Here is a 24,254-nt window from a genome sequence, read left to right as displayed (position 1 = left end):
ATCTGCTATATTCGCCAAAGTACAGCCAGACTACTCCACTTTGTTCTTCCAGAAAAGCACAAATATGCGCAGAACGGAGACGATTACTTTACTAGCCGTTGTCAGCCGAGCCACGAGTTCTTATCTACGTATGCAGTAGTGTAGCGTTGAAGACAATCCTGGGGAACCACCTGAACTACAGATCCGTACCGTGCTTTAATGACAACAGAGCAACTACTACGTAGATTAGGGAAGGATCCGGCTAGCATCCGAGGCCGGATGGGGATGTGTGATGGTCTGATCTGCTGGGTCTCGTGGATTAGGATTTGATCAGCTCGGATTCGACCCACTACAGGCGCTCAAAGTTTTTAGCCCGGCACCGAAGGCAATGACAGATATTACGCTGACTTGGTATGAACAGAATCTTGCTATCGGCAAGTCTAGCATAATAAGCCAAAGCTCTTTTGGACCATCTTGCGTCAGTTTTAGATATTTTCGGGTAAACTCATACCATTTGTGCAACCATGGAGATGGCTTTAACGCGGCGCGCGCTTAGCTTTCAACATTTGGTGGGTTGGGGGCTATTTTGAGGGGGGCTTGCGCTCTTGGCCGACCTATAACGTGGTTTTCCGCGAAATCCCAAATCCTAATATACATCCTTGCACATTCATTAAATCCATTGCAGCATCAGTGTGCTTTTTGCTCGCCTAACAACTCGAGATTTGAAGAGCGTTGGCGATACGTTGAGGGGCAATTGACGACGAAAATGGCTGCCATGTCTGCGGTTCCCACACCATGTAACTAAGAGATGAAATGAACTGCTGTGCATGAAATGTCGGTTCCTGTCAGCGTGTCAAAAAATCAGCAATGTTTCATGGGTAAGCGAGAAGGAATCACTCAATCCGGCTACCGGTCCAATGGCTATTGGACTAGCAGGGGCGAAAGAACCCTGTCCGATATGCATATTTCGTAACAGTTCTCATCCCCCCCTGGGATTGATCCAATGCCGTGCTTCTACTTGAACCTGGGCCACGGTACGGGTCCGTAATGTCATGAAGAAAATCTGCGACGGGGGCTTTCATTCGGGTCCGTACAAATAAAGTTATAATCAAGGGTCCTGCTCCCACCGCCATGGGCCATAGTCTCCGTTTTGCTTTCCTTATTTCTGGATTCGCTGCTCTCTGGTATCATTTCCACAGGCGAAGCCACTGCGAGTAAAGAAACAACGGAAATGCCGCGTCAACTTACAGCACAAGCTGCTCTGCTTCTGAGCCTGCTGGTTGGGCGTTCGGTGCAGCAGGATGGCCAAGCTGGAGTATACTGGCTGTTCCCGAAAACGAATGAGAAGATGACATACCACCATAATGATGTTGTCAACGTAACCTGGACATCATCATTCGCCTCACCTATCCTGATAACTTATTGTAGAGGAGCCAATGGTAAAGGAGTTGACAGTGAGTACAGCAACCAGCAACACAGTCGACACGGGCTTAGACTAAATTGACTGACACTACGTTAGCGGCGAAACAGATGGACGTGCCTGGGGGAAATGCATCGGTTCTAGTTGAGCTCGACTACACACATGCAGATACCGATTGTTGGTTTGATCTCAAACCAGACTTGGAGGGAGGAAAAGGATCAAATTCTCAGTCGTTTGCATATGTATCCGAGGTTGGAGACGAAGCAACCATCGGTCTACTCTCAACAAGCACTGCGAAATCTTCTACCGATAGCAGCAGCACCGCTACGACGGCGGCGACAATAACGACACCAGCAAGCGCGGGAAGTAATTCTCAAACCTCGGCGACGAGGACTAATCTCCTGATAACGTCTACGTCATCTGCTACGTCAGTGCCAACCACGGCAGCATCGGGCGAGGCGTCAAATAGCTCATCCGGGGGTTTATCAGTGGGCGCACAAGCCGGTATGTCCATTTCAACGGCTCTAGAACCCGAGCCCTCGTATTTGTTATATTAAGAGGCAATGCGCAACTGTTTTGTCTGTTTGTACTGACCTTGATTGCTGCATAGGAATTGGAGTTGGAGTTGGTGTTGCAGCCATTGGTATCGGGGCTCTTGCTATACTAATGTGCGTGCGGAGACGAAGGAGAGGAATCATGACCGACGAAAAATCCCAGCCACTGGATTCATCCCCAACGATTACTGGCAGCGGTGCGTACGTGTCACCTCAGTACCAAGCTTCTGAATATGGAGGTAGCACGACCGTACACAGTTATTCTCCAACAGCACCATTGGCACACGTAGTTGAGCCCGCGTCCGCGTCGAAGTATGTATTTCCTCCTGCGTTCGCAATCCCGCACTCTGAGCGGCATGAGATGGAGTCTTCGAACGTGCCACAAGAGCTTCAGGGTTCACAATATCCAGTGTCGGAGCTAGCTACTCCGGCGTACAGATGAATGGGTAGATTTGAATGGATACAGATGGACATGTTAAAGTGGCTATAATATTGTAATTTCTAGTAGGGCTGAACAACTCATGGCCGATATTTTACTCGAAATGACTCTGATGCCCGAGCAATGCTCAAAATACTCCATGAAATGACTTCGCTGAGCAGACCTTATATTCTTTTAAATCCTCAAACATAACCTTTTATTGTGAAGAACCATTGTGTTGAACTTGCCTTCATCCGTAAGTCTGTCGAGACTTATAATAACCCTATTGCAAGAGGTCTGTGACGGCTTACCAGCCGCGGCCGGCCATCTTCTGGTCTGCGCGCATACTGGCCACCGAGATGCCGACCATAGCCTCACCTAAGCCTTCACTACACTCTGCAAGAACTTTGGCATCTCTGAAGTGGGTGGTTGCCCGCACGATAGCCTTTGCCCTCTTAGCAGCATCGCCAGACTTGAAGATACCACTGCCCACGAATACACCGTCACAACCCAGCTGCATCATTAGTGCGGCGTCGGCGGGTGTAGCAACACCGCCAGCAGCAAAGTTGACAACAGGCAGTCGTCCTAGCTCGGCAGTTTGCTGCAGAAGCTGAGCATCGACTTCGAATTCTCTGGCCAAAGCCCTGATACCCAAGACGCCAGACTCCTGCAACACAGCCTTCGCTCTAGCAATGTCTTTGTTGAGTTGTCGCATGTGCTTGACAGCCTCCACGACATCTCCTGTGCCAGCCTCACCCTTCGTTCTAATCATAGCGGCACCCTCCGTGATACGTCTCAGAGCCTCAGGCAGGCCTCTGCAGCCACATACGAACGGCACCTTGAAGCCGCTCTTCTCGACGTGGTACAAGTCATCGGCAGGGGTGAGCACCTCACTCTCGTCGATGTAGTCCACGCCGAGCGCCTCGAGGATCTGGCACTCGACAAAGTGCCCGATGCGAGCCTTGGCCATCACGGGGATAGTCACGGCCTCCTGGATCTCCTTGATCATGCCCGGGTCGGACATGCGAGCAACGCCGCCCTCGGCACGGATATCAGCGGGTACACGCTCGAGCGCCATGACTGCGCACGCGCCGGCCTCCTCCGCGATGCGAGCTTGTGCGGCGTCCGTCACGTCCATGATGACACCGCCCTTGAGCATCTGGGCGAGACCGGACTTGACACGGAAGTCATTGGTGCTGGAAGAGTCTGAGCCATTGCTGCTTGCCACGGCGGCGGCGCTGCTGGTGATATCGTTGGTCATTGCGCTGAATAATGATGTGAAGGATGGAACAAAATTGAAGAAGAACACAGTAAAATGCCAAACACTTCTCAGATAATAAGGTATTTTATTTTACAAAAAGAGACACGAACGCGGGGAAGGTGTGCTTACAAGGGAACGTGGTCAGGTGCAGAGACCAGAGCCATATGTGCAAGCGATTTAGGATGCATGTATGATACTAGCGAGTGCGTAAAAATTTCTAGTTAGTCACATTTCAAGGGTCCCCAAACTCTAACCGAAAATCGCAGTCCCTTCAAGTCTATGACAAGGTACGACCTTGTGGAAGCGCAAATGCCGAGGAGTCCGTCTCGCCGCGGGTCGATGCGCCGGCGTTAAGCATATTCTAAAGTGCTCAAAGTAGTGCATCTTAGGGTATGTACATGACCCTCAGTGAGTACATGACGCATAGCCACCTGCCCGATGTCGGGTAGTATAAGGGCGGTTGGTAGTGTGCTTGGCACGAGGACTCATAGCGGAAATTTATAAACCGATACAATCCGAAATCAGTCATATCTCATATTTCGATTCTAAATCTAGGCTGGTTGTGTTGTAATTGATTTCTGTGGTTTTCTATAGGGAGCGAAAAGTGTCCGAATTAGCGTTTGACCTTGAGGGACTATTTGCACGCTTGGCCATTTAGCTGCAGACCCCCGAGGTTGCCCAACTGCCACTGTCAAAATCCTGTCTGAAGGAAGAAAATTTATACTTTCTGATAAATTCGAGATGGTGTTGACAGTCGGCGTTCTTGCGCTGCAGGGTGGGTTTTCTGAGCATCTGGTGTCCCTACGAAAAGCAGCCACCCATCTCAACCGCGATGTCAATTGCATAGAAGTTCGCACACCAGAGCAGCTATCCACTTGTGATGCACTCATTGTGCCTGGTGGCGAGAGTACTACACTTTCTTTAGTAGCTCAACAATCTGGTCTTTTGCAGCCGTTGAGAGAATTTGTCAAGTAAGCTCTTTCGAGATTCGGACTGGGTGGTTTTCGTGTTGCTAACGCCGCCTTTAGAGTGAAGAAGAGACCAACATGGGGCACCTGCGCGGGACTGATATTCTTGTCCGAAGAAGCCAGCTCGACAAAAAGGGGTGGCCAAGAACTTGTTGGAGGTCTTGACGTTAGGGTGCATCGAAATCATTTCGGAAGGCAGAAGGAGAGCTTCATAACAGATCTGGACCTGGCCTTCTTGAAGGACTCCTCGGCGACTGACAAGTCATCTCCTTTCCCGGCTGTCTTTATTCGTGCTCCTGTAGTGGACAAATTACTGGCCCAAGAAGTAGAGGATAAGTCAGCCCAGCGTCAGGAGGTTGAAAACGGTGAGCTTCCAGCACCCGCTGTAGAGGTCTCGCAGACCGAAAAACCAGCGGTGGAAGTCCTTGCTATTCTTCCTGGCCGGCATGCATCGAACAAGGCGGCTATCGCCGGCGTAGATGCCTCCATATCACCCAAGGGAGACGGTGATATTGTTGCGCTCAGGCAAGGGAATGTATTCGGTACAAGCTTTCATCCAGAATTGACCGGCGACGTACGGATACATATCTGGTGGTTACAACAAGTCGAACAAGCATCTATGCCGGAATGATGAAGCAATTCCGAAACTTAATAAGAATGATAGATACCCGGCCGCTTCTACATCAAGCCAGCTTGTATCATGAATGGCACGATGGGGTATGCAGCTCGGATGGCGCCCGAGTACGAGTATCAGAGTTGCCCTTTGACAACATTCAGGCGCAGAAATATGAGCACAGCTGTATAGGCATGTCATGGCCTATCGATTCGAGGCGAACATGAATAATTCAATTACCGAAACTTAATGGGCCCTTTTCTACTGTATATAATTTGTCTCTATATGTGCAATATATCTATTGAAGGTCCCATCATCCCATCAGAATTCCAAACCCTTTGCCGTCTGCAATGCGTTGTTTTATGTTGGGAGCGTGCCATTCCACGGCTTATGCGTCGCGCGTTCAGGAAGTACCATCGTGTTACGCTTGTTCTTAGGTAGTTGCTTCAGGCTCGAGGTCCTCGTCATTCGTCTCCACAGTGCTTCCCTTTGGTGGTATTCTGACGAATATGAGAAGGAGAATTGCAATCAGTGCGACGGCCTTCGATAATATGTCAGCAAATCCTGTTATGCGATCAAAATCACGGCCTAACTTACGGCGTTACAAAAGAATACCAGGTTGGTCTTGCCGATTTCAGCAAGAGCGGAGAATATCGAGCCAAAAATACCGACGGTTGCTAAGGCCGAAACGTAGGACACAAAAGTGATGGCCTGGAGCGCTTCAGGCCGACGAGCTGCTGGAACTAATTCTGTAAGAATTCCCTTGCTTGCTGCATCGGAACCAGAAAAGAAGGGCAGTACAGCTCCGGCTGTTTCGTCCATGTCAGTAAACCCACCGCCATCGATGAGATTCGTACTCACCGAGAAAGATATGCCATGGTTGGTGTGCGAATCCAATACAACCAGTGACGATCACGTCTCCTAGCATGCTCCACCTCAAATAGAACAAGTCGAAGCCAGCACCTGCATCTTCATCAACTGGCTTCGGCGGGTTCAGAGGCTCCGTGGGCTCTGTTTCGGGGGCTGCTTCGAAAGGGCCTAGGTCCCGTGCAGTCGTCGGGATTGTCTCTACCAAGGTCGGTCCAGTTTGAGCAGCCGCTTCTGACTTTGCGTACCACCTTCTACCATATTTAATGATCTGGGGGAAGATAAACATCAAAAACGCCCCTCTCACCGTAAATGTCATGAACATGAATGCGCTGTTGTCCGACGGTGAGAAGTGAAGTACGGTGACGGAGTACAGCTGCGTCAACACTGGGGCGTAGCCAATAGCTAAACCAGCAACGAAACCACCTGATGCAAGCAGGGTCAGCCCGTAGTACTTGATAGACCTGCCATCCTGAAGTCGCAATGTCTGAGGGCCAAGACTCTGCAGGAACGACGGGTGCTTCTTGGATCCCTTCTTGTTATCGCCACCCATTGTCTGGGGGTCAACGTATGGTATAAAGCATATACAATATATGAAGCAGAGCGTCATGAGACCAGCTGCGATCTCGAAGGGTCTGCGAATGACTGTCACTTCGGCAACAATCCCACCAAGCAGAAATCCTAAAGCTGTTCCGAACATTGATGCGCCTTGGAGCTTGCCAAACGCAGCAGTGCGCTTAGCAGGTTCTACAAGCTCAGCGAGGGCCGTATTAAGTGTGAGTAAGTACCCCGCTGGACCTCCTATGATTCCAAAGACTTGACTGCATTGCATGAGGATGATACCCGTTTCTCCACCAATACCAATGGCAGTGGCTTGTAAGCTCACACGCAAGATAGGGAAAAATGTGTTGATTGCCAGAGCAAAGTACGGGCCCCGTTTCCTGATTACCGTCCCGGTGACGGTCAGGTTGAGAATACCACAAAAAATGGTCGACAATCCCAGAATCATCATCTGTCGTGCGGTGCTGGCGTCTACTTCCTGTCTAGAGCACCGGTCGCCGTCCCCAATGAAAGGTTCACCACGCCCATAGAATGTTTCACATGCCATCTTCTTGAACGCAAATATGATTGGGACTTGGGTGAAGCATAATCCGGTTGTGATCAAGAATCCAGCGAGCAGTAGTCGCACCTCTGCCGTTGCGATACGTTGCCAACCGCTAATGGGCTTGTTGTCACTGGTAGACGCGCCATCGTGCTCAGCGGTGCCATTGCCCAGCAGTGGCGTCGTCTCGTGTGGTGTGCTTTCTTCCGACGCCATCGCCATTTGTCCTTCAAGCCCAAAGCCGACAGGGTTGCTTTTAGTTTGGGGAAATAAGGACAAAACTGTTTGAAGATGTTCGGGGTCACGCACCCATAAAATAAAAGAGCAAACGATCAAATCGTCGCAGTGGGTCGCGTCGAGAATGACCTTCTTCTTTGAGTCGCCAGGGTCGTGGTCCTGCAGCTTACCACACTCCAAATGCACCCTGTCCACCAGCCCCGCATGTTTCCGTGTGCGTAAGCGAACGCCGACATTATCTGCATGGGACGGAATTGAAAGTAAGTTATTGGGGAGCGTCCAGACAGCTTTTGTCCATATCCATGCTAATGCTAGTACACTGCTTTTCCCATATGTTCCGCAGGGCTGAAACCCCGGCATCCTCAGCCATGCGATCTCGTAAGCGGAGCTAGTCCTGTCGTACTTCACGCGTCAAGTCATGGGTACCAATATGGGATAGTGTCAGTATCTAGCTTAACTAAAGTGTTAATGGTCAACCTAAAGATTGAGTTGTCGTACGAATCCGTGCAGTAAGCAGCCTATGCAGCACCTCGTCACCCTGTCGCAACCTCATCGGTACGGAAACCGCTTCATCGAGACTGGATATTTACACCTACAGCGGTTCCCATAAGAGGTCGTGGGGCTTTCTACTATAACACCATTAGAAAAAGAGAAGATATTTCAAGATCGAGCATCCTGATTGTATACACTGGGGCATTAACATACACAAATTGTCGGAGAGAACGATGTGCTGCGAGCCAAATCTGACCATGATAACTAGATTCATAAAGATACCTGGGTTAGATGATGTAATGCGCATATACTCATCATAGGGCGGAGTCTCGCAGCGTTGAGGGGATGGTCGATTATAGTCAACTGAAATCTTGGGGCTGTAATTCAAGTTTCTCCCTCGCCAAGATGACTCTTGGCGGGTATCCCTACAGAAAAGAAATGTTTCCAGTCAAAAATCTGAGGAAAAAAACCCAATGCAGTTGAAATCGAATATATGTCAGCTTGAAGCCAAAACGATGCGACCGACCGAGTGGTCACTCTGTAACCCCACAAATAATGCTAGCAGTCAACCCATATATTCCTTACGAAGAGGAATCAAAACATTTATACTTCAGCAACGCATGCCAAGAGTATCATTTCAAATCACATTTTCAAAGTCGCTCCGTAAAAAGTGATGATGACCGTAATTCGTAATTGCTGTCTGCCCGTTGTGCACAGTCGCTCATTGGCTACGCATTCAGCAAACACCGCTAAAATGTCGTGATCGACACCTGATGGCCTGGGGGTGCTCACACAGCAACACAGGGCCTGAGGAGCGAGCTTGATCCCTGCCCCGTCATCCCACATGCTGTCTCAGAGGCTAATCCAACCACAGCTGCCTCTCAATGGTATATCTTGCACAACACGCACCAAACCCCCATCATCCCGACGATCTGGGAAAGCCTAGCGAGCCTTAGATCCCGCTATACCGTGGTCTGCTACCACCCCCCCACCCCCTTGTGATCCTACAACTCACCACGTTGGGACGCGTGAGCGGGCAAGTAGCACGCACCAAGCACGCCATAGCTCGCTACACGCGGATGCTGCGCATCACTTGGGGGGTCAAGCATAATAAAACCCGCCAATTGCCCCCAAGCCAAAGGGGGGCCAAATGGGCCATGCCAAATTCGAGCCCTTTCGAGGACAACGGTGACAGCATCCCACAGACATCCGGAAGCCTTCAGGACGACGGTTTGGATATTGAGCTCTCCGACTTGCATGCTCGATTGCGCGTGCCAAGGTCCCGCGGGCTGCCTCGACTGGACACCAAGATGTCCTATCAGCCACTGTCGCCCGACGACCCGGAGGAGCACAAGAGCTACGGGTCGACGGATTCCTCGCCAAAAGGGAGCCCAACGGCTCTGCTGATAGAAAATGTGGTGCTGGAAGATTTTGAGCGGCCGCAGACGGCCAACCCATTTTTGGATCCTGAGACGGCCGAGTACTGGAGAAAGGTCTACGATGGCTGCCAGTACGAGTGTCGGCATGCCTTTGATCCTAACTTGAAGTGGTCAAAGAGGGAGGAGGAGGAGCTAGTCAGGAAGTTGGACTGGAAAGTGTGTCTTTGGGCTGTATGTGTTCGCCGAGAGTCGCCCTTCGACATAGTTGTTTGTGACTGACCATGAGAGGCTAGTGTGTCATGTTTTTCGGCCTCCAGGTGGATCGGAATAATTTGAGTCAAGCTGTGTCTGATAACATGCTGGACGATTTGGGCTTGACTACGGATGGTATGAGGAGCCTATGATGCTGTACAATCCGGTTTGCTCACAGTTGACAGACTACAACTACGGCAACTCGGTATTCCTGATTTCGTTCTTGATAGCCGAGCTCCCATCACAGCTTATATCCAAAGCATTAGGTCCAGATCGTTGGATACCGATGCAGATGGTCCTTTGGTCCTTCGTGGCTATATCGCAATGTCTCATCACCGGTCGAGGTAGCTTCCTGCTCACGCGTAGCTTACTTGGATTTTTAGAGGTATCTGCACATCGGGGATTGGTACTATTAGGCAAGATCGCTCAGCTGACCAGCTCTAGGGCGGATTTATACCAGACTTAGTTCTCTGGCTTTCCTACTTCTACACGTCTCGCGAATTACCGATCCGCCTGTCTTACTTCTGGACGACCCTTTCGGTGACAGGTATCCTCACGTCACTGCTAGCGTCCGTTCTACTGCGCATGCGTGGGCTGGCCGGCTGGGAGGGCTGGCGCTGGCTATTCCTAGTGGAGGGCTTCATCACACTCGCGGTCGGTGCGGCCTCCTTCTTCCGCATGCCCGCCTCGGCCGTGCAGACCAAGACGTGGTTTCGCCCCAACGGCTGGTTCACCGAGCGAGAAGAGGCGATCGTGGTGAATAGAGTGCTGCGTGATGATCCGAGCAAAGGGGACATGCATAACCGAGAAGCATTAACACCAAGGCGGCTGTGGGAGGCGCTGACAGATTTCGATTTGTGGCCGCTGTACGCGATTGGATTGGTTGCGTACATACCACAAAGTCCACCAAAGACTTATATCACATTGATCTTGAGAAATCTGGGTTTCAGTGTCTTTCAGACAAACCTGATGACGATCCCTGGTGTAAGTCATAGGAGTGGCAGCTTGGACAACAAAGGCTTACAAAAGGAATGCAGGAAATTTTCCATATATTCAACCTAATCTGCCTCACGCGACTCTCCGAATGGCTAAACGAGAGAGCTCTAGTGGCTATACTGCAGCCGATCTGGACCCTACCGTGTATCATCGCACTGAGATTCTGGGAGGGCACGTTCGAGAATGCATGGGGAAGCTATGCTCTGGTCATGGTTCTGCTGTCATATCCCTACTGTCGTAAGTCTGGAGAAAACGTTCCAAGTCTGACCCACAAGGTTTGAACCCTGACACTGTGTGCTTGTAGATGCGATCCTGGTAGGCTGGACCTCCAAGAATTCCAACAACGTCGGCACCCGCACCGTCTCTGCGGCGCTCTACAACATGTCCGTACAGACGGGGTCGGTTTTCTCCGCTTATGTGTACCGAGACGATGATAAGCCTCTGTACCGGCGCGGAAACTCAACTTTGCTCCTAATCAATCTTGTGTCGATATTGGTGTTCTTGTTGACCAAGATCTACTACATTTATCGCAACCGGCAGAAGGAGCGAGCATGGAATGTACTGACCGAGGAGGAGAAGGTCGAGTACCGCAAAGTGACGAAGATACAGGGCAGTCGCAGGCTGGACTTTAGATTCGCTCATTGAGCGATGCATTATTGCTGCGAGATAAAAGGTCGCATCAAAAACGATGGCTTGATGCTGGACGTTGGATACATCGACCGATAGAGAGTATGGTTCAGGAAGCCATAGTATATAGTAGATATATGGCGAGGATACGAGATACGAAGTCATGAAAAAAAGAGTTCTCCGCCCGCTTTCGAGGGTGATCAAAAAGTATGCCAACAAACAGAATCGGAATAATATTATCATGTTTGGATATCAAACGCGTCGCTCTCCTTCAACCCTGGATAGTACCCCACCGCCCGTTGTCACCAGCTTCAAGGTATGGAACAGATGAGACTGGTATTGCGCGTTCACAGTCGTTCTATCGTAATCCTGCAACATCCTGCGCTTTGATGCACAGGAGCATGTTCCCCAACGCCTGTAATGATTGCCGTCTTATTTTTCCTGCCGGGTATCAACGCCAGATTATGTGATAACCAAAACCGAATCCAGCTCAAGACTATGTACACAGTTTCATCAATATACGCCGCTTCTCGAGTGGTCATTTTGGATGAACTCTCCCAACTGAAGGCGAGTCATGCCTTCACGCGCCCCGCCAACACTCGTGGCGACTTGGAGAATACCTTGTTCGAAGTCTCGTAGAACGGCAGCCAAGTCAGCGAGCTTCTCGTCAGCAGGAGAAGGCCCGCCATTCTTGGTGGCCATCATTCGTTGTAGCTGCTCGATCAGACTGCCCTGGATACCGTGCATGTGCATCTCAATTTCCGTGAGGTTCTTTTCATATCTCTTCAACTGCTCGTCCATCTCATCACTAGTCTTGGAGAAGAAGCTGACAAGATCTTGGCCATCAGACTCGGTATTGGCGCTAGAGCCTGTCTGTGACCTGGACGACCAGAGACCAGTGTTGTGATATTGTTGAGGGAGCTTGAGGTTGTCAATGGCTCTGAAACTCAGTTTGGCGTGCTCGACGTCTTGGGCGTGTAAATTCTGGACGGACTCGATGGCCTCGGCGTCGGACCGCAAAGCACTTTGGACCCCGTCGTATTTCATTTGGACAAATTTGACATCGTTGGGGACATGGGAAAGCATCTCGCCATGGCCGGGCATGAAGGCGTCAAGCTCGTTCTTCTGGTTCATGTATGATTGTATTTGATCGTCAATCCAAATGATCTTCTTCTGCAAATCCTCCTGGAGGTCATTAAACCGGGTGGTACCGCGAACATTGGACAGGTCAATTCGCACACCGGGGACGGTCTGTTGGTTTGTCGACTGGCCTAGGGAGGCACCTAGGCCGGTAGGCTGTTGCTGTTGCTGTTGTTGCTGGTTTCCTCCACCAAGGAGGGAAGATGCGAAGAGGGAGCTGCCCTGGGTGGGCTGGGTGTTTCCGAAGAGGCCTCCGGTCTGCTGCTGTTGCTGTTGCTGTTGTGGTTGAGCATTGTTGGTGTTGGCGTTGCCAAACAGGCCTTGTCCGGTCGCAGGCTGCTGCCCGGGTTGATTTGTAGTACTGGTGTTGCCGAACAGACCACCGCCAGGCGCTGGTTGGGCAGCTTGGTTCGTGCTGTTCGTCTGACCACCAAACAGAGCTGACCCCATCGTCGGCTGTGTTTGTGCTGTGTTGGATCCGAAGAGACCGCCGCTCGATGCCCCGGGTGGCTGTGCGGGCTGGGTTGTGGCAGTCGCGGCGGTGGACCCAAATAGACCACCGGTACTAGGAGCTGGCGTGGTGTTTGAGGCGGTTCCGAAGAGACCTGATGCGGTCGCAGGCTGTGTGGTCTGGGGTTGCGATGCGTTGGCGAACAGCCCACCGCCGGCAGGTGCTGCACTGGTCGAGGGTGCACCACTAAAGATTTGTCCGTCAGTCTCTCTGATTGCTTGGGCTTGTTCCATCATGGTCTTTGCCCTTGCGATGTGGGCGGCCATCTTGCGTTCCTGTGCGCGCTCCTCTGCCTCCTTTTCCTCGGCCGTCTTTGGTTTCTTGCGCCTCTCGGAGAGGCAAGGAATCATATTGGGACGGAAAGCACCAGCATCGAAACGACAGCACTACAAGTCTATGTGCACATAGAGCAGCAAGGACATAGCAGATAGACTCACAAGAGATTGTTGGCGGAAGACGTGTTGATACTCAAGCCGCCAGGGCCACTGGCAGACCTGGCGAGGGCCATCGCTGAGAGAGAGCTTGGTGTTTGGTGGTTGATGCTTGGTGGTGCGATGCAAGGGATGCAAGGGATGCTCGGGGGCGTGAGGAGCGGCGAGCGACTGGAATGAAAGTGTTGTTTTTATAAAGGATTCCCGGGTGGTTGCCAATGAGGTGTCGTCCTTTCAGCCTTGTCTCATAGCATCACAAGAATTATCTGCCACTTTTTGGTGGACCAGTTCACGTTGGCCCGCACACTTCTCCAGTGTTGACAAACAGATTGGATGCTTAACTTGCTTGCAGCGTGTAACTAATGTTGGAAGCTCGGGCCTCTGATCAAACGTTTACTTAGGTTAGTACAGCACATTCCAGCGGGAAGAAAAACAAAACTTGTTGGCGCTGGCTTGAGCTGCGAGACACCTGCTAAGCCAAGCAGGTCAGCAATCCCCACCCCCCGCTAACTCAAGTTCAACAGCATGACTGCAGCAGCTGCTGCTGAATGCGACCACTAATTCGACCACCCTTAGCTGTGCTTAGCTCTCAGATTGGACAGAGCCTTGTCTGCACCAAATATGTAACAAAGGGTACCCTTCAGCCTCCCCCTCCAACAAGCACAACATCATAGCAACACAGCCAGCTACCAGCACCACAATCGCAGCAAACATGGACATCGACGACGACGATGACTTCTACGCTCCCGACGAGCCCGAAACCACCCAGCCTCCTGCGGCCCCAGCAAACACCAATGCGCCGGCAGACCAGCACGACGAGGACCTAGAGGAAGGAGAAGAAGAGGATGAGGGAGCTGACATGGACGAAGATGACTCTGTATGTCCCAACCAGACTCACTGCCAACCCACTAATCCACTAATCCACTGACCCACATCTACAGGACATCGACATCATCACGGAACGGAAAGATGGCACAAAGGCTCCCCCCCCAGCTCAGTCTAAATACAGCGATATCAGAAACATACCCCAACGGACAACGTCAAGCGACACAGCTACGAAACCGGCCATCAAGAAGGAGGAGTCCAGGTCCGTATCGGGAGCAGAACTGCCTGCCGTGTCCACCTCCAAGATCGACGTCCATGCCATTCCCATACATAAGGGCACGGGCAAGCCCATCACCCAAGTGAATATCGACGATGGTCCGTATTATCTACTGCGCCGCCACCAAACCCCTCTCCCATTGATTCCACAGCCCTGCTGACACAACCCCAGATCTCCCAGAGAACGACAAGCCTTGGCGCAAGCCTGGTACGGATCTGAGCGACTACTTCAACTATGGCTTCGACGAGTTCACATGGGCCCTCTATGCTGCCAAGCAGGAGGGTGTCCGTGGAGAGTACAGTCAGGATGCCATCGCCAACAACAACAAAAAGATGATGGAGGAGATGCAGATGATGATGATGGGCGGCATGCCTGGAGGCGGGGCAGGCGGCATGCCAGGAATGCCAGGTATGGACGGCATGCCGCCGGAGATGCAGCAGATGATGCAACAGATGATGCAGTCTGGCATGGATCCCAGTCAGATGGATCCCTCAGCCATGTTTGCCGGCATGCAAGGCAATGGAGGCAACGCAGGTGCCGGCCAAGGAGGCCAGAACCAAAACTTCGGCGGCCAAGGCTTTGGTAACCAGCAGGGCCAAGGATTCGGTTATGGTGACGGGGGCATGGGCCGTGGTGGCTTTGGTGGTCGAGGGCGTCGGGGTCGTGGGAACTGGTAGTAACAATTTCCGACCGACCAGCTCAACGCCATAACCCAATGCAGTCGACGGCGGCCCCAAGTCACTCAGTCCACGGCTCATGCACGAGCCAGAATGGCAGCTGAGTCATGACGCCTTCTGATTCTACTCTACCACTCTAGCCCGAGAAGAATCCACTGTAGTAGGATAATATGAGAGCGGCGGCTTGGGATTTCAGGTACAATCCTTAAGTTCTGCACAGTCCAAGCTGTGAAGAGTTCCCGTGGCCACTGCGCGGTGTCTTAATGCTAGCCGATAACTATGCGCATGCTTACGCCGAGGCTATTGGGCTTGCTTGTATACTAGAGACTAAGCCCTTGACAAGGGGTCCTATGAATGAGACTCATGATTCCCATCTATTACACCACATTTTTAGTCAATCAGCTGACAAGGAGCTAGGATGTTTGTCACCAGAACATACACAACATCTGCACTCTTGGGTACATTTCAGCCCATCACAACAGTCTGAGAGCCGAACCACACTTCTGAAGTTAGCATGGGACAGGTATATAGGCTTTCATGCTCCTATGTGGCCTTACACTACAATGTTTACCATGGACCATTGCTACATCCACGGTTGGTTTAACATTACTATTCCTATTGCCTAGCCCCTTTCATTATCTGCGAACAATGGTAAATTTCACAAGTTTGTTACACTTGATATGGCGCATTTCTAAGTCGTAATTCTTTACATCAAGGTATTAAGTCTAAAGAAAATATGATAAAGGGTTAATGTATTGCGCTTTAGCTTCATTTATTTGACTTTACAAGTATAATTTTGATTATTTAATTACATGTCCCTGACCGAGACCGCTTGTCCATCACATATTTAGCATTTCTGGCGCTTGTATGCACCTACGACTATAGCTCTTACAAAACTTGGCATCCTGTCCGCACTGCCCTAAATAAATTGCGAAGCTCTAGGTTAACATCTTCCCTAGCCTGCCCGGTGCAGTGGGTTTTGCTAACTCACCCCACCCTTCCCGTAACGCTGCCGTTACGCGCCGGGCCCGTACTGGGCGTTCAACCGATCTACTACATAATCCATGTTCCGGTTCCTCTCGTACTGTGAAGTTATATATAAATATATACACATATATCAATGTAAGATAAATTGGTGTCCAAAGGCAATATGAACAAGAAATTAAGTACATAAATTATGAATTAGAATTTAACAGTACTAACTGTACTTTTGGCCGACGCATAGCACATCTAATATACCGGGAGCTTGAAAGCGGGAAACGAGTAATCCCAACTGTCAAGACTCGCTACATCCGTGACACAATCGAACGTGCTGTTGTCGCCCTGCCATAAGGGGCGGGTTGGCCAGGCGCATAGCCCTTGTACCTCTCCAGCGTAAGGGCCATAATTAATGGTGGCGTTCAGAGCCTGCGGCGCCTCGCCGCTTTCGACCCAGTTGATTACCGCGTACACGATGCCCACTGGGTACGGTCCCCACGGCTGGAGAGTGTTGCGTTTGCAGTGGTCTGCACCGGGAACGAGGTAGAGCCGGTACCATTCCGACATTGCCGAGAGGGAGTCCGCTTCCGACTCGTTGGCGTACATCACAGAGCGGACCGACTGCCAGTAACGCACCGTCGAGGCGGTCGGTATGCTAGGGTCGGACTCGCCGTGGTACTGGATCATCTTGCCGCCATGCGATTGGAACGTGGTGAGGTCGGGCAGGCTATTCTGCAAGCTATCCGAGTATCTCTCAAACGCAGTGGTCATCCAGTCAACGAGGGTGTCGTAAGTGACGTCGTCGAGGTTCGGCAGGTTATCGATGTTAAGCAGTTCGACAAATTTGGCCACGTATTCGCCGCCTTTGCGCGCAATCTCAAGCGACCACGAGTCGTCCGCGGAGTTGTATCGGGCTGCGCCATCGGTGAACGCGGAACCAATCTGATAGGATACGTAAGCTCGGTCCCCTGCGACGTTATGAAGACCGTCGTAAATAGCCTGAGCGACAGCGACTCCCTCTGCGCTGACCGACCCATCTTCAGCTGGCGAGGAGCCGTCCGCCGCAGCCGCGCACGAATAGGTTTCGCCAATAACCGAAGTCAAATTGAAGCCGAGCATGCAAAGATCTGACCGTGATATCACACCGTCCGTCCTCCCGTCAAGGGGATCACAGGCAGCAATGGTGGCATTGACAATTTTGTCAAACTCGCATGTCGAGGGGTAGTAGCCCAAGGTCTGCTCCACAACATTCGAGTATAGATGGCTCACTTGTAGCTGCCCGTATCGGATGGCCGGAGCACCCAAGACGACGCCGTCGTAAAGTTCGCCATAACGCTGGACCTGGCTTAGACCCTGTCGTCCGCCATCTGAGCAGCCCTCAAAGTAGGTGTAAATTTTGGCGTCAGTAGCATAGAAGCCCTGCAAGAGAGGTTTCGCAACGGTGGTCAGCTCGCCAAGTGCCTGATATGCAAACATATACTATAGCAGTATGCGTAAGTAACTTTTGGCTTGAGTTGGGATTCTGGACTGTTTACCGTAGTGTCCCAATTAATGCTCCCGTTTCCATGTAAGAATACGCTGCTGAAAGAAGTACCTTCCAAGGCACCATAACCGGCATCCGTACCGCCGGTGGCCGCGCCATACACAAGCCCTCCGAGGAAGTCAGTATTGAGTTGGTAAGCGAATCCGCCGTTAACGAGGAACCTGTTTAAGAAAACGTCGGGGCTCGGCAAGATATAGTTCAGCTTGACGACATCGCCCTTGCCGGAGTGTGTGTAGTCGAGCGTTACGTTGCAGTAGGAGAAGGTCTTAGTGGTTTCTTCAGCAGTGGCATTGTAAACAATAGTCGTCGCCACGGAAGAAGGTATTAAGTTGATGCCCAGCAGGGTTCCGTTGGTGGGAAGAGCAGCCTGCACATTAGATACTGTACACAAATCCTCGATGACGGCGGCGGTGGCTGCGGTTGCCGCCAGAGCTGTGACAACTACACGTGAGGAGCGGTACATGTTGAGCCAACTTTTAAAATGAGATTATGTGCCGCGAAATGGAATCTTGCTTCAACCGCGACTAATGGTGACGCAAATAGAATTCTGAGATATATTCAGAAGTCGTGAACTGCCAAGGACCTCTATATAATGGCAGCAAGTGGCGTACACTGCACAGATAGACGCTATTTAGCGTTACGGGCCGTTTTCCAGAAAACCTTTGCTTAGAGGATATTTTACACGCGTAAGTCTTCATCACAATCAACACAGCCCTTCTTCGGATCATGGATTCGTTCCATTGTACCGAATACGATGTCCTTAGTACCTGAACGCACGCACTAATTAGCTACGGTGGATGGCGATGTTCTTCGTTGGTAAGGGGTAGATTATGTAGGTAAAATGAGGCCCACATATTTTGTCCAACGTGCACTATGCACAAGCTTCCAAAAATGGCTCCCGGCATTAAAGGTTCGCGACATACAAGCGGAAGCCGGTTTCGTTACTAATTGTGAGAACTGTGCTTGTGCGGCATAGCTTCCGGAACGGAGAAACATGGTTGTTATAGTCTGGAGGCCAGTGATAACAATAGCAATGGCAATTTTGCTGTAGACTAGCACGCTTAGCTACTTGCAAGCGGCCTTCCTTGAGTCGCTCACCGTGCGTATTACTATTTCGAACCAAAACAATTACGTTGAATATTGCTAGAAAGACATAAAGCAGGCCCCTAATATTACCAGACACCGTTAGTGCGTTCATTCGTCCAGCGGGTTGACATAGCTTTACCCGGACGACACACTCGACTTTTTCACAGTGTATTATTATGAAAGGAAGATAGTATTCTAGTCTAGACTAGCTGCGGATAGGAATGGCAAGGCTTAACTACTATTGAGGTCAGATTAGCGTAGTCTTGTCGTCAGAGTGTGCTTGCGGACACAAGAAATAGATTGTGAAGCATTTCGTTGTAAACTGCACAAAATGGACAGCTCCTCGCAATGATTTACTTTATTATACCCAAAACCAGAGAGGAAGCATCTCGGTCTACTTAGATGAGAGGACGCATAGCGATGTCGATAAAGGCCTAGAAGCGGTTCGGGCCATGATTAATTTCGCAACCGCTATAGGATGGTTATAGCTGACGGTGAAGGAAGCCGGTAGTGCGGCTTAGCAGGCCAGAATCACGTAACAAAGATATCTCAAACAATCCTAACCTAGCAGATCCCGCTTTCGTCGCCGAGGATTCCGCTTCCAAATCCACATGGCTCGAACCATCAGGATCTCCGTAGCCGGACAACTCGGCCAGTGCGATGGCGTGCCCGAGAGCTATGTACGCTCCTTTGTAGACCCGGTCGATGACAGGCTTTGATAGTAAGCCGCAAAATGGCTGCCTGTGTTACCAACTACAAGTCTGACAACCGAGACAATCGAGGCAATCCTTCATTTTACATGCCACGTCTTTGACTAGCATACCTTGTTGAGAAAGTCAACAATGAAGGTTGCTGGCCCTATTAGGCTTACCTGGCATGTCTAGTAATTAACCGGAAATTCCGGAATCGAGGTGCGACACGAGGCTTCGGGCCCGGACTATCCGCATAATTGCCTAGCTGCGATTGATTGTGGAGGCCGCAAGACATGCATCGATGACATCTACTGTGCTATTTTCGGTAGATTAGCTACATAGAGTTAGAGGGTTCTTAGTTTATATTAATTGTGTCACACTTAAGTTGTATCGTGAGAGCATTGAAAAAAGGTCTACTAATCTCTTCTCTCCATTTGCAAAAGAAAATGGCTGATGAGCCAACTACGTACATGGGGAGCTTCGGAAATTTGTTTACCAACTCCACCTCTATGCTATACTACTCCATACGTGACAAAAGATTACCAGAGTCCTAGAACTCGTTTGCTACTGTGGAAACGCGCATGTTATCAAGCAAACCAGCATGTGCTACTCACACAGGCTACGGCCAAGACAAAATTAACAAGAAGTGATGAGCAAGATCGTCTATGCCCATTCTCCAGGTCAAGTAACAATGAGTCCTTATGGGAGAATGTGAACGGCGGGTAGTCATTGAGAAAGTAGATTTCGAGAACTCACGGAGCAACTTATCATCAAGAATAACTGACGTCTATCGTGATGGCTGAATACGATCCAGTTTCGCATCTATTAGTTTTACCACATGATAGGGTGCCTGGAGCAGTTCATTGTACTCTAAGGCCTTTTTGCCGGTGGGTTGGCTGTCCGACAGTAATCTTAGAGAGAAATCAGTTTTGAAGTTCGTTTTGAACACGCTGGAATTTAAGAAGGGATTTCCTCCTCGCTGTAAGTAATTTGGTAACCGGATATAGTCGTCAAGATGATATTGGTGCCTTGCAACAGACTTCAGCTGAAATCGCAAGAGCGGGCCAGCCAACTAGAGGTGTCGCAGTAGCAATTCTGCATCCGTGCCAGCGCGCAGGCGGTTAAGGATCTCACATAATTCTTCTCTATAACTAGACTAGAGCAATCGATGAAGTTCGTCGTATGCATTGCACTTGCCCTCGAGCATCTCAAACTTTCGCTTTAATGCGAACCTCTATTCTAGTTGAAGATATATTACTAGCCCATATCAACTTTATAGTTTGTGACGTTGTAGGCTATTTGTCTAACACTCTTCGTGTCATTTATATCAATGTCAATTACTCGCATCCATACTCTCATAGATCTCTTCCCAATCCGTCAGATTGCTTGCACATCATTTCCACTCCAAGGACATCAAAGATTATAAATGCGATGTTTGCACCGGCATAAAGACACAGTGCAGATCATGGTGTAAACGTAATCTCTAGATGAAGGTTTCTCGAACGAACATAAAGTAACCGATACATGTCGTGATTAGATGAAACATTTACGAACGTTCTTCGGAATAGAATTTTGTTTGGCGTCACGACCTTATTAATCAAATATTCAGGGAGCAGGGAGCAAATCAGATGACACTTGCTGGAATCGCATCTTATAGACACGGGTACCTCTATGATTGTAAGTCACAGTAAGCTATATATGTACTTTTAGATAACACTATTAAGACATCTGGAGTATAACAGAATATATCGCTGCTGTAATCTCTCGTACAAGTAATGCCTCCCCAACAGATACATAAAGCCACCGAGGAGAGGTCTTAATTGACGTAGAGCAAGGGGGAAGATTGGCGGGGCATAGACTTCAGAGATTCTTTAGAGTAATAGAATTCTAACGAACCGGAACCAGCAGTGAGCAACAGCCGCGCAGACTGCCCCGACAAGATGATGTCTGCACGCCTGATGAGGTTTTGCAGGTGAAGAAAGCCCTGAGGATTACGCTGTCTTGGCGGCTTGGCAGCCCAAGCTACGGTCCGCGTTATTCTTTTGGAAGTCTGACTCAGTCAATGAATGGCGGAATTGTGTTCTTGAATAAAGCGAGTCGCTCCCTATTCGATCAGATCTGGTGCAACGATACTACTATCGGTAGCGGTAGGTATTGCAGGTATGCGACCATTTTTGTAGGGTGTTCTGTAAGGGAGATCTGATTGGATCGCATATAGTCGAACAGGGTGTATGCTCAAAAAGCAGAAGCGAGGATCTCTATCCAGTCTAGTTAATGTATACGTATTTAGCCTCAACTCATAATTGAAACCACGAAGCCCAACATGTTGTTCTTAAAGCGGTATTCGGAATCATCAGACGCCCCGAGAGTTTTGACTTGGTGGTACAAGCAGATTTTCCTCAACCTTATCTACGCAAAGGAAAATTGGCTGTTACGAGTATAAAATGAGTATCTTTGTCCTCAACTGAAAACTCGTATGCCACCGGGTGTACTAACATTTGATCACAATCAGACAATGTGGCACACATTTGTTTTGAGCGCACTCGGCTGTGCAGGTCTCGTTGCGGCGCATGGGTGGATTGACAACATAACTATAAGCGGTAATCTGTACACCGGATTCAACCCAACAGCTGCACCTTGGGTCCCCGATCAAGGAACAATAGGGTGGCCAAGCTGGAATACCGACACAGGGCCAGTCTACAGTAGTGATGTTTCGAGTCCCGACATTATATGTCAGAAGAATGCCACCAATGCAAAAATCTCTGCCTCTGTCAGTGCCGGAAGCGATATTGTTTTGAGGTGGACCACTTGGCCCGACTCGCACCACGGTCCTATCATGACATATCTTGCTGATTGCGGTGGAGATTGTGCGAAAATAGACAAAACGGAGCTCAAGTGGTTCAAGATAGCAGAACAGGGCGAGATAACCGCTGGTTCTGGGAACGGTACCCCAGGGTACTGGGCCTCGGATGAGATAATGAAGAGCAACGCCGCCTGGAAGGTCCAGATTCCAGCGTCTTTGAAGGCGGGGAGCTACGTGCTGCGCAATGAGATCCTTGCCCTACATTCAGCATACGAAATAGGGGCAGCCCAGTTCTATCCCCAGTGTATCAACCTTCAAATAACAGGGTCTGGAACCAGTTCGCCTGACGGCGTTGTTGGCCAGGAGTTATATCGCCCCACGGAACCCGGTGTTCACTACAACATCTATAATGATGAAGCAAAGCCAACCTATATCATGCCCGGGCCTCCACTATGTAAGTTATGCCCCTTTCCAAGTCTCAAGGCGGCTAGGGACGAAATGACACAGGAGGAAATTACTCATTTTAAAACAGATACAGGCACATGAGGGAAAGTGATACAATATTCTAGCGAAGATTAAGTCACAAGAAGGTATACCAGCACTTGGAATGCATCGCACGGCAAGGACAACTGAAAGCTGAATGTAGCACAAGGGCAGAGTTGGGATTACAAATAGGGCATGGATTTCATTGGTCTTACTTTCTATATTAAAAGTTGAAAACCCTCAAGACGCCCCTACAATTGCATGCGCACCTCTTATTGACTACATCCAAGCTATAAGAGGGGGAAGCGTGAATAAATATCATCCCATCAAAACTAAGCAACCAGAAATCATATCATGCGTCACGTTCTGTGGTTGAAATAATGTAGCCACGTCGGAAAAAGAGCGGTCGGTTGACTCTTCAGACTCATCCCGTGGTATTTATGTTTCAACTCCTTAATTAGCTGATAGACATGCATCAAGTAAACCACAAATGAATTCAAGATGGTCCAGTGTACCCATTTTCTAACCAACCGGCAACCGAGAATCTAGTCATCGGCATTTACGAAAACTTGAAAGCTTCCACCATGCTACATCATGCTACAATCAACAGGAGTAAAACTTTTGACAGTGGTGGTAATTTGTCTAGCGCACATTAACGACCTGGTTGCCGACGAGATGTTCAATTAGAATCCTGTCACGCAGTCTCGCCAGAAGATTACACATCACAAACTCTTCCAACATCTTCATCAGTGATGAGAGCGTGCGATCCATTCGGCACCGGCGTTCAGAGATTATTGCCATTAGTGCCGTTTCTGGTGATGCCAGATGCATAGGCAATGGCTAGTGCAGTATACTGGCTGTGCTGATCTGCTCCAGTATCTACTTGCTAAGAAGAGGCTTCGTGAACACTGTCTATGAGAAACGCCGAAGTGACGATGCCGAGTGCTTGGGAGAACATCCCCGTATCTTTTCTGCAGTTTTGATGATAATTAGCAAGGGACGCTCCAGGAGATGATACTTCTATCTCGCCAATGATGGCGAAATACACTCCATGGCTCCGAAAGCCGAAGTACTGGAATTCGGCAGGTATCATCTGCGTTTCTCACTGTGTATGGCTGCGGATTGACACCAGCAATGACAAGAATATTTGGGAAGCGTAGAGGGTCAGAACATCGTTGATTATGGGTCATCAAGCACAAGCTCATTAGTCCGTCTCTTGTGACTACTGATGGGCAAAGCAGTCAAACGAGATCTGCGTCACTGCGGACAATGTTGCAGAGTAAAAGGGAGCAAGCGACCTACCCCCCCTAAAGCATAGCGTATCATATCAAGACAAAGTGTGTTCAGATCCCGCGACAGATGCTGTTATCTCCTCCGAGACCAGGGAAATGATGGTGAAGTTATTGATTCTTTAACTGTTGTGTAAAAGTTAGGTTGTCGAGATAAAAGAAAATACGCCAAGATGATACTATTTCGCGGTCGAGACGGGAGAAATAGACAGATATACCGCCACCGACCCTTTCGCATTCCAACGAAAAGTAGACCATCAAGGATAAGTGAACAATAAACCGAAGGGTACAACCAAATCACGGAGATGTGAGAGTATTTTCATGGAAAATGTCGTCTTTTTCGGGAACATTTCA

At 49.8% G+C, this 24,254-nt stretch overlaps 9 protein-coding genes across 9 annotated transcripts; 5 read left to right on the top strand and 4 right to left on the bottom strand.

Moving 5' to 3' along the window:
• Positions 1 to 1,210: 1,210 nt before the first annotated feature.
• On the top strand, positions 1,211 to 2,395 carry BKA67DRAFT_654153 (uncharacterized protein; the record flags this gene model as incomplete). The annotated part of the gene is made up of 3 exons (XM_046106508.1): positions 1,211 to 1,433; positions 1,499 to 1,903; positions 2,010 to 2,395. The coding sequence occupies 3 exons, from the start codon at positions 1,211 to 1,213 to the stop codon at positions 2,393 to 2,395; spliced, it is 1,014 nt and encodes a 337-aa protein (XP_045965137.1).
• An 8-nt stretch (positions 2,396 to 2,403) lies between these two features.
• BKA67DRAFT_549877 (pyridoxine biosynthesis protein) lies at positions 2,404 to 4,157 on the bottom strand. The gene is made up of 2 exons (XM_046101614.1): positions 3,762 to 4,157; positions 2,404 to 3,612 (listed from the first exon to the last, which is right to left on the bottom strand). The coding sequence occupies exons 1-2, from the start codon at positions 3,818 to 3,820 to the stop codon at positions 2,679 to 2,681; spliced, it is 993 nt and encodes a 330-aa protein (XP_045965136.1). The 5' UTR covers positions 3,821 to 4,157; the 3' UTR covers positions 2,404 to 2,678.
• A 2-nt stretch (positions 4,158 to 4,159) lies between these two features.
• On the top strand, positions 4,160 to 5,479 carry BKA67DRAFT_549875 (glutamine amidotransferase). Its single transcript, XM_046101613.1, has 2 exons — positions 4,160 to 4,603; positions 4,661 to 5,479. The coding sequence occupies exons 1-2, from the start codon at positions 4,374 to 4,376 to the stop codon at positions 5,229 to 5,231; spliced, it is 801 nt and encodes a 266-aa protein (XP_045965135.1). The 5' UTR covers positions 4,160 to 4,373; the 3' UTR covers positions 5,232 to 5,479.
• Positions 5,480 to 5,530: 51 nt separating this feature from the next.
• BKA67DRAFT_72357 (uncharacterized protein) lies at positions 5,531 to 7,714 on the bottom strand. Its single transcript, XM_046109390.1, has 4 exons — positions 7,492 to 7,714; positions 6,075 to 7,435; positions 5,811 to 6,022; positions 5,531 to 5,754 (listed from the first exon to the last, which is right to left on the bottom strand). Exons 2-4 carry the CDS (start codon positions 7,402 to 7,404, stop codon positions 5,647 to 5,649), a joined length of 1,650 nt encoding a protein of 549 aa, XP_045965134.1. The 5' UTR covers positions 7,405 to 7,435; positions 7,492 to 7,714; the 3' UTR covers positions 5,531 to 5,646.
• A 1,507-nt stretch (positions 7,715 to 9,221) lies between these two features.
• Positions 9,222 to 11,183, top strand: BKA67DRAFT_510661 (major facilitator superfamily domain-containing protein; the record flags this gene model as incomplete). The annotated part of the gene is made up of 6 exons (XM_046097343.1): positions 9,222 to 9,521; positions 9,584 to 9,677; positions 9,728 to 9,927; positions 9,987 to 10,526; positions 10,580 to 10,775; positions 10,843 to 11,183. The coding sequence occupies 6 exons, from the start codon at positions 9,222 to 9,224 to the stop codon at positions 11,181 to 11,183; spliced, it is 1,671 nt and encodes a 556-aa protein (XP_045965133.1).
• Positions 11,184 to 11,543: 360 nt separating this feature from the next.
• BKA67DRAFT_72329 (uncharacterized protein) lies at positions 11,544 to 13,649 on the bottom strand. Its single transcript, XM_046109389.1, has 2 exons — positions 13,254 to 13,649; positions 11,544 to 13,002 (listed from the first exon to the last, which is right to left on the bottom strand). The coding sequence occupies exons 1-2, from the start codon at positions 13,322 to 13,324 to the stop codon at positions 11,679 to 11,681; spliced, it is 1,395 nt and encodes a 464-aa protein (XP_045965132.1). The 5' UTR covers positions 13,325 to 13,649; the 3' UTR covers positions 11,544 to 11,678.
• A 310-nt stretch (positions 13,650 to 13,959) lies between these two features.
• BKA67DRAFT_531078 (Fip1 motif-domain-containing protein) lies at positions 13,960 to 15,026 on the top strand (the record flags this gene model as incomplete). Its single annotated transcript, XM_046099332.1, has 3 exons — positions 13,960 to 14,124; positions 14,189 to 14,447; positions 14,521 to 15,026. 3 exons carry the CDS (start codon positions 13,960 to 13,962, stop codon positions 15,024 to 15,026), a joined length of 930 nt encoding a protein of 309 aa, XP_045965131.1.
• Positions 15,027 to 16,163: 1,137 nt separating this feature from the next.
• On the bottom strand, positions 16,164 to 18,115 carry BKA67DRAFT_599002 (Tannase/feruloyl esterase). The gene is made up of 2 exons (XM_046105317.1): positions 17,540 to 18,115; positions 16,164 to 17,483 (listed from the first exon to the last, which is right to left on the bottom strand). The coding sequence occupies exons 1-2, from the start codon at positions 18,008 to 18,010 to the stop codon at positions 16,257 to 16,259; spliced, it is 1,698 nt and encodes a 565-aa protein (XP_045965130.1). The 5' UTR covers positions 18,011 to 18,115; the 3' UTR covers positions 16,164 to 16,256.
• A 3,725-nt stretch (positions 18,116 to 21,840) lies between these two features.
• On the top strand, positions 21,841 to 22,851 carry BKA67DRAFT_667966 (glycoside hydrolase; the record flags this gene model as incomplete). The annotated part of the gene is made up of 2 exons (XM_046108626.1): positions 21,841 to 22,582; positions 22,698 to 22,851. 2 exons carry the CDS (start codon positions 21,841 to 21,843, stop codon positions 22,766 to 22,768), a joined length of 813 nt encoding a protein of 270 aa, XP_045965129.1. The 3' UTR covers positions 22,769 to 22,851.
• Positions 22,852 to 24,254: the final 1,403 nt, after the last annotated feature.

The sequence above is a fragment of the Truncatella angustata genome, assembly GCF_020726525.1.
Source record: "Truncatella angustata strain MPI-SDFR-AT-0073 chromosome Unknown BKA67scaffold_1, whole genome shotgun sequence".
Lineage (NCBI taxonomy): Eukaryota > Fungi > Ascomycota > Sordariomycetes > Amphisphaeriales > Sporocadaceae > Truncatella > Truncatella angustata.
The sequence above is the reverse complement of the archived record's forward strand: the minus strand, read 5'-3'. Positions and strand labels throughout refer to the sequence as shown.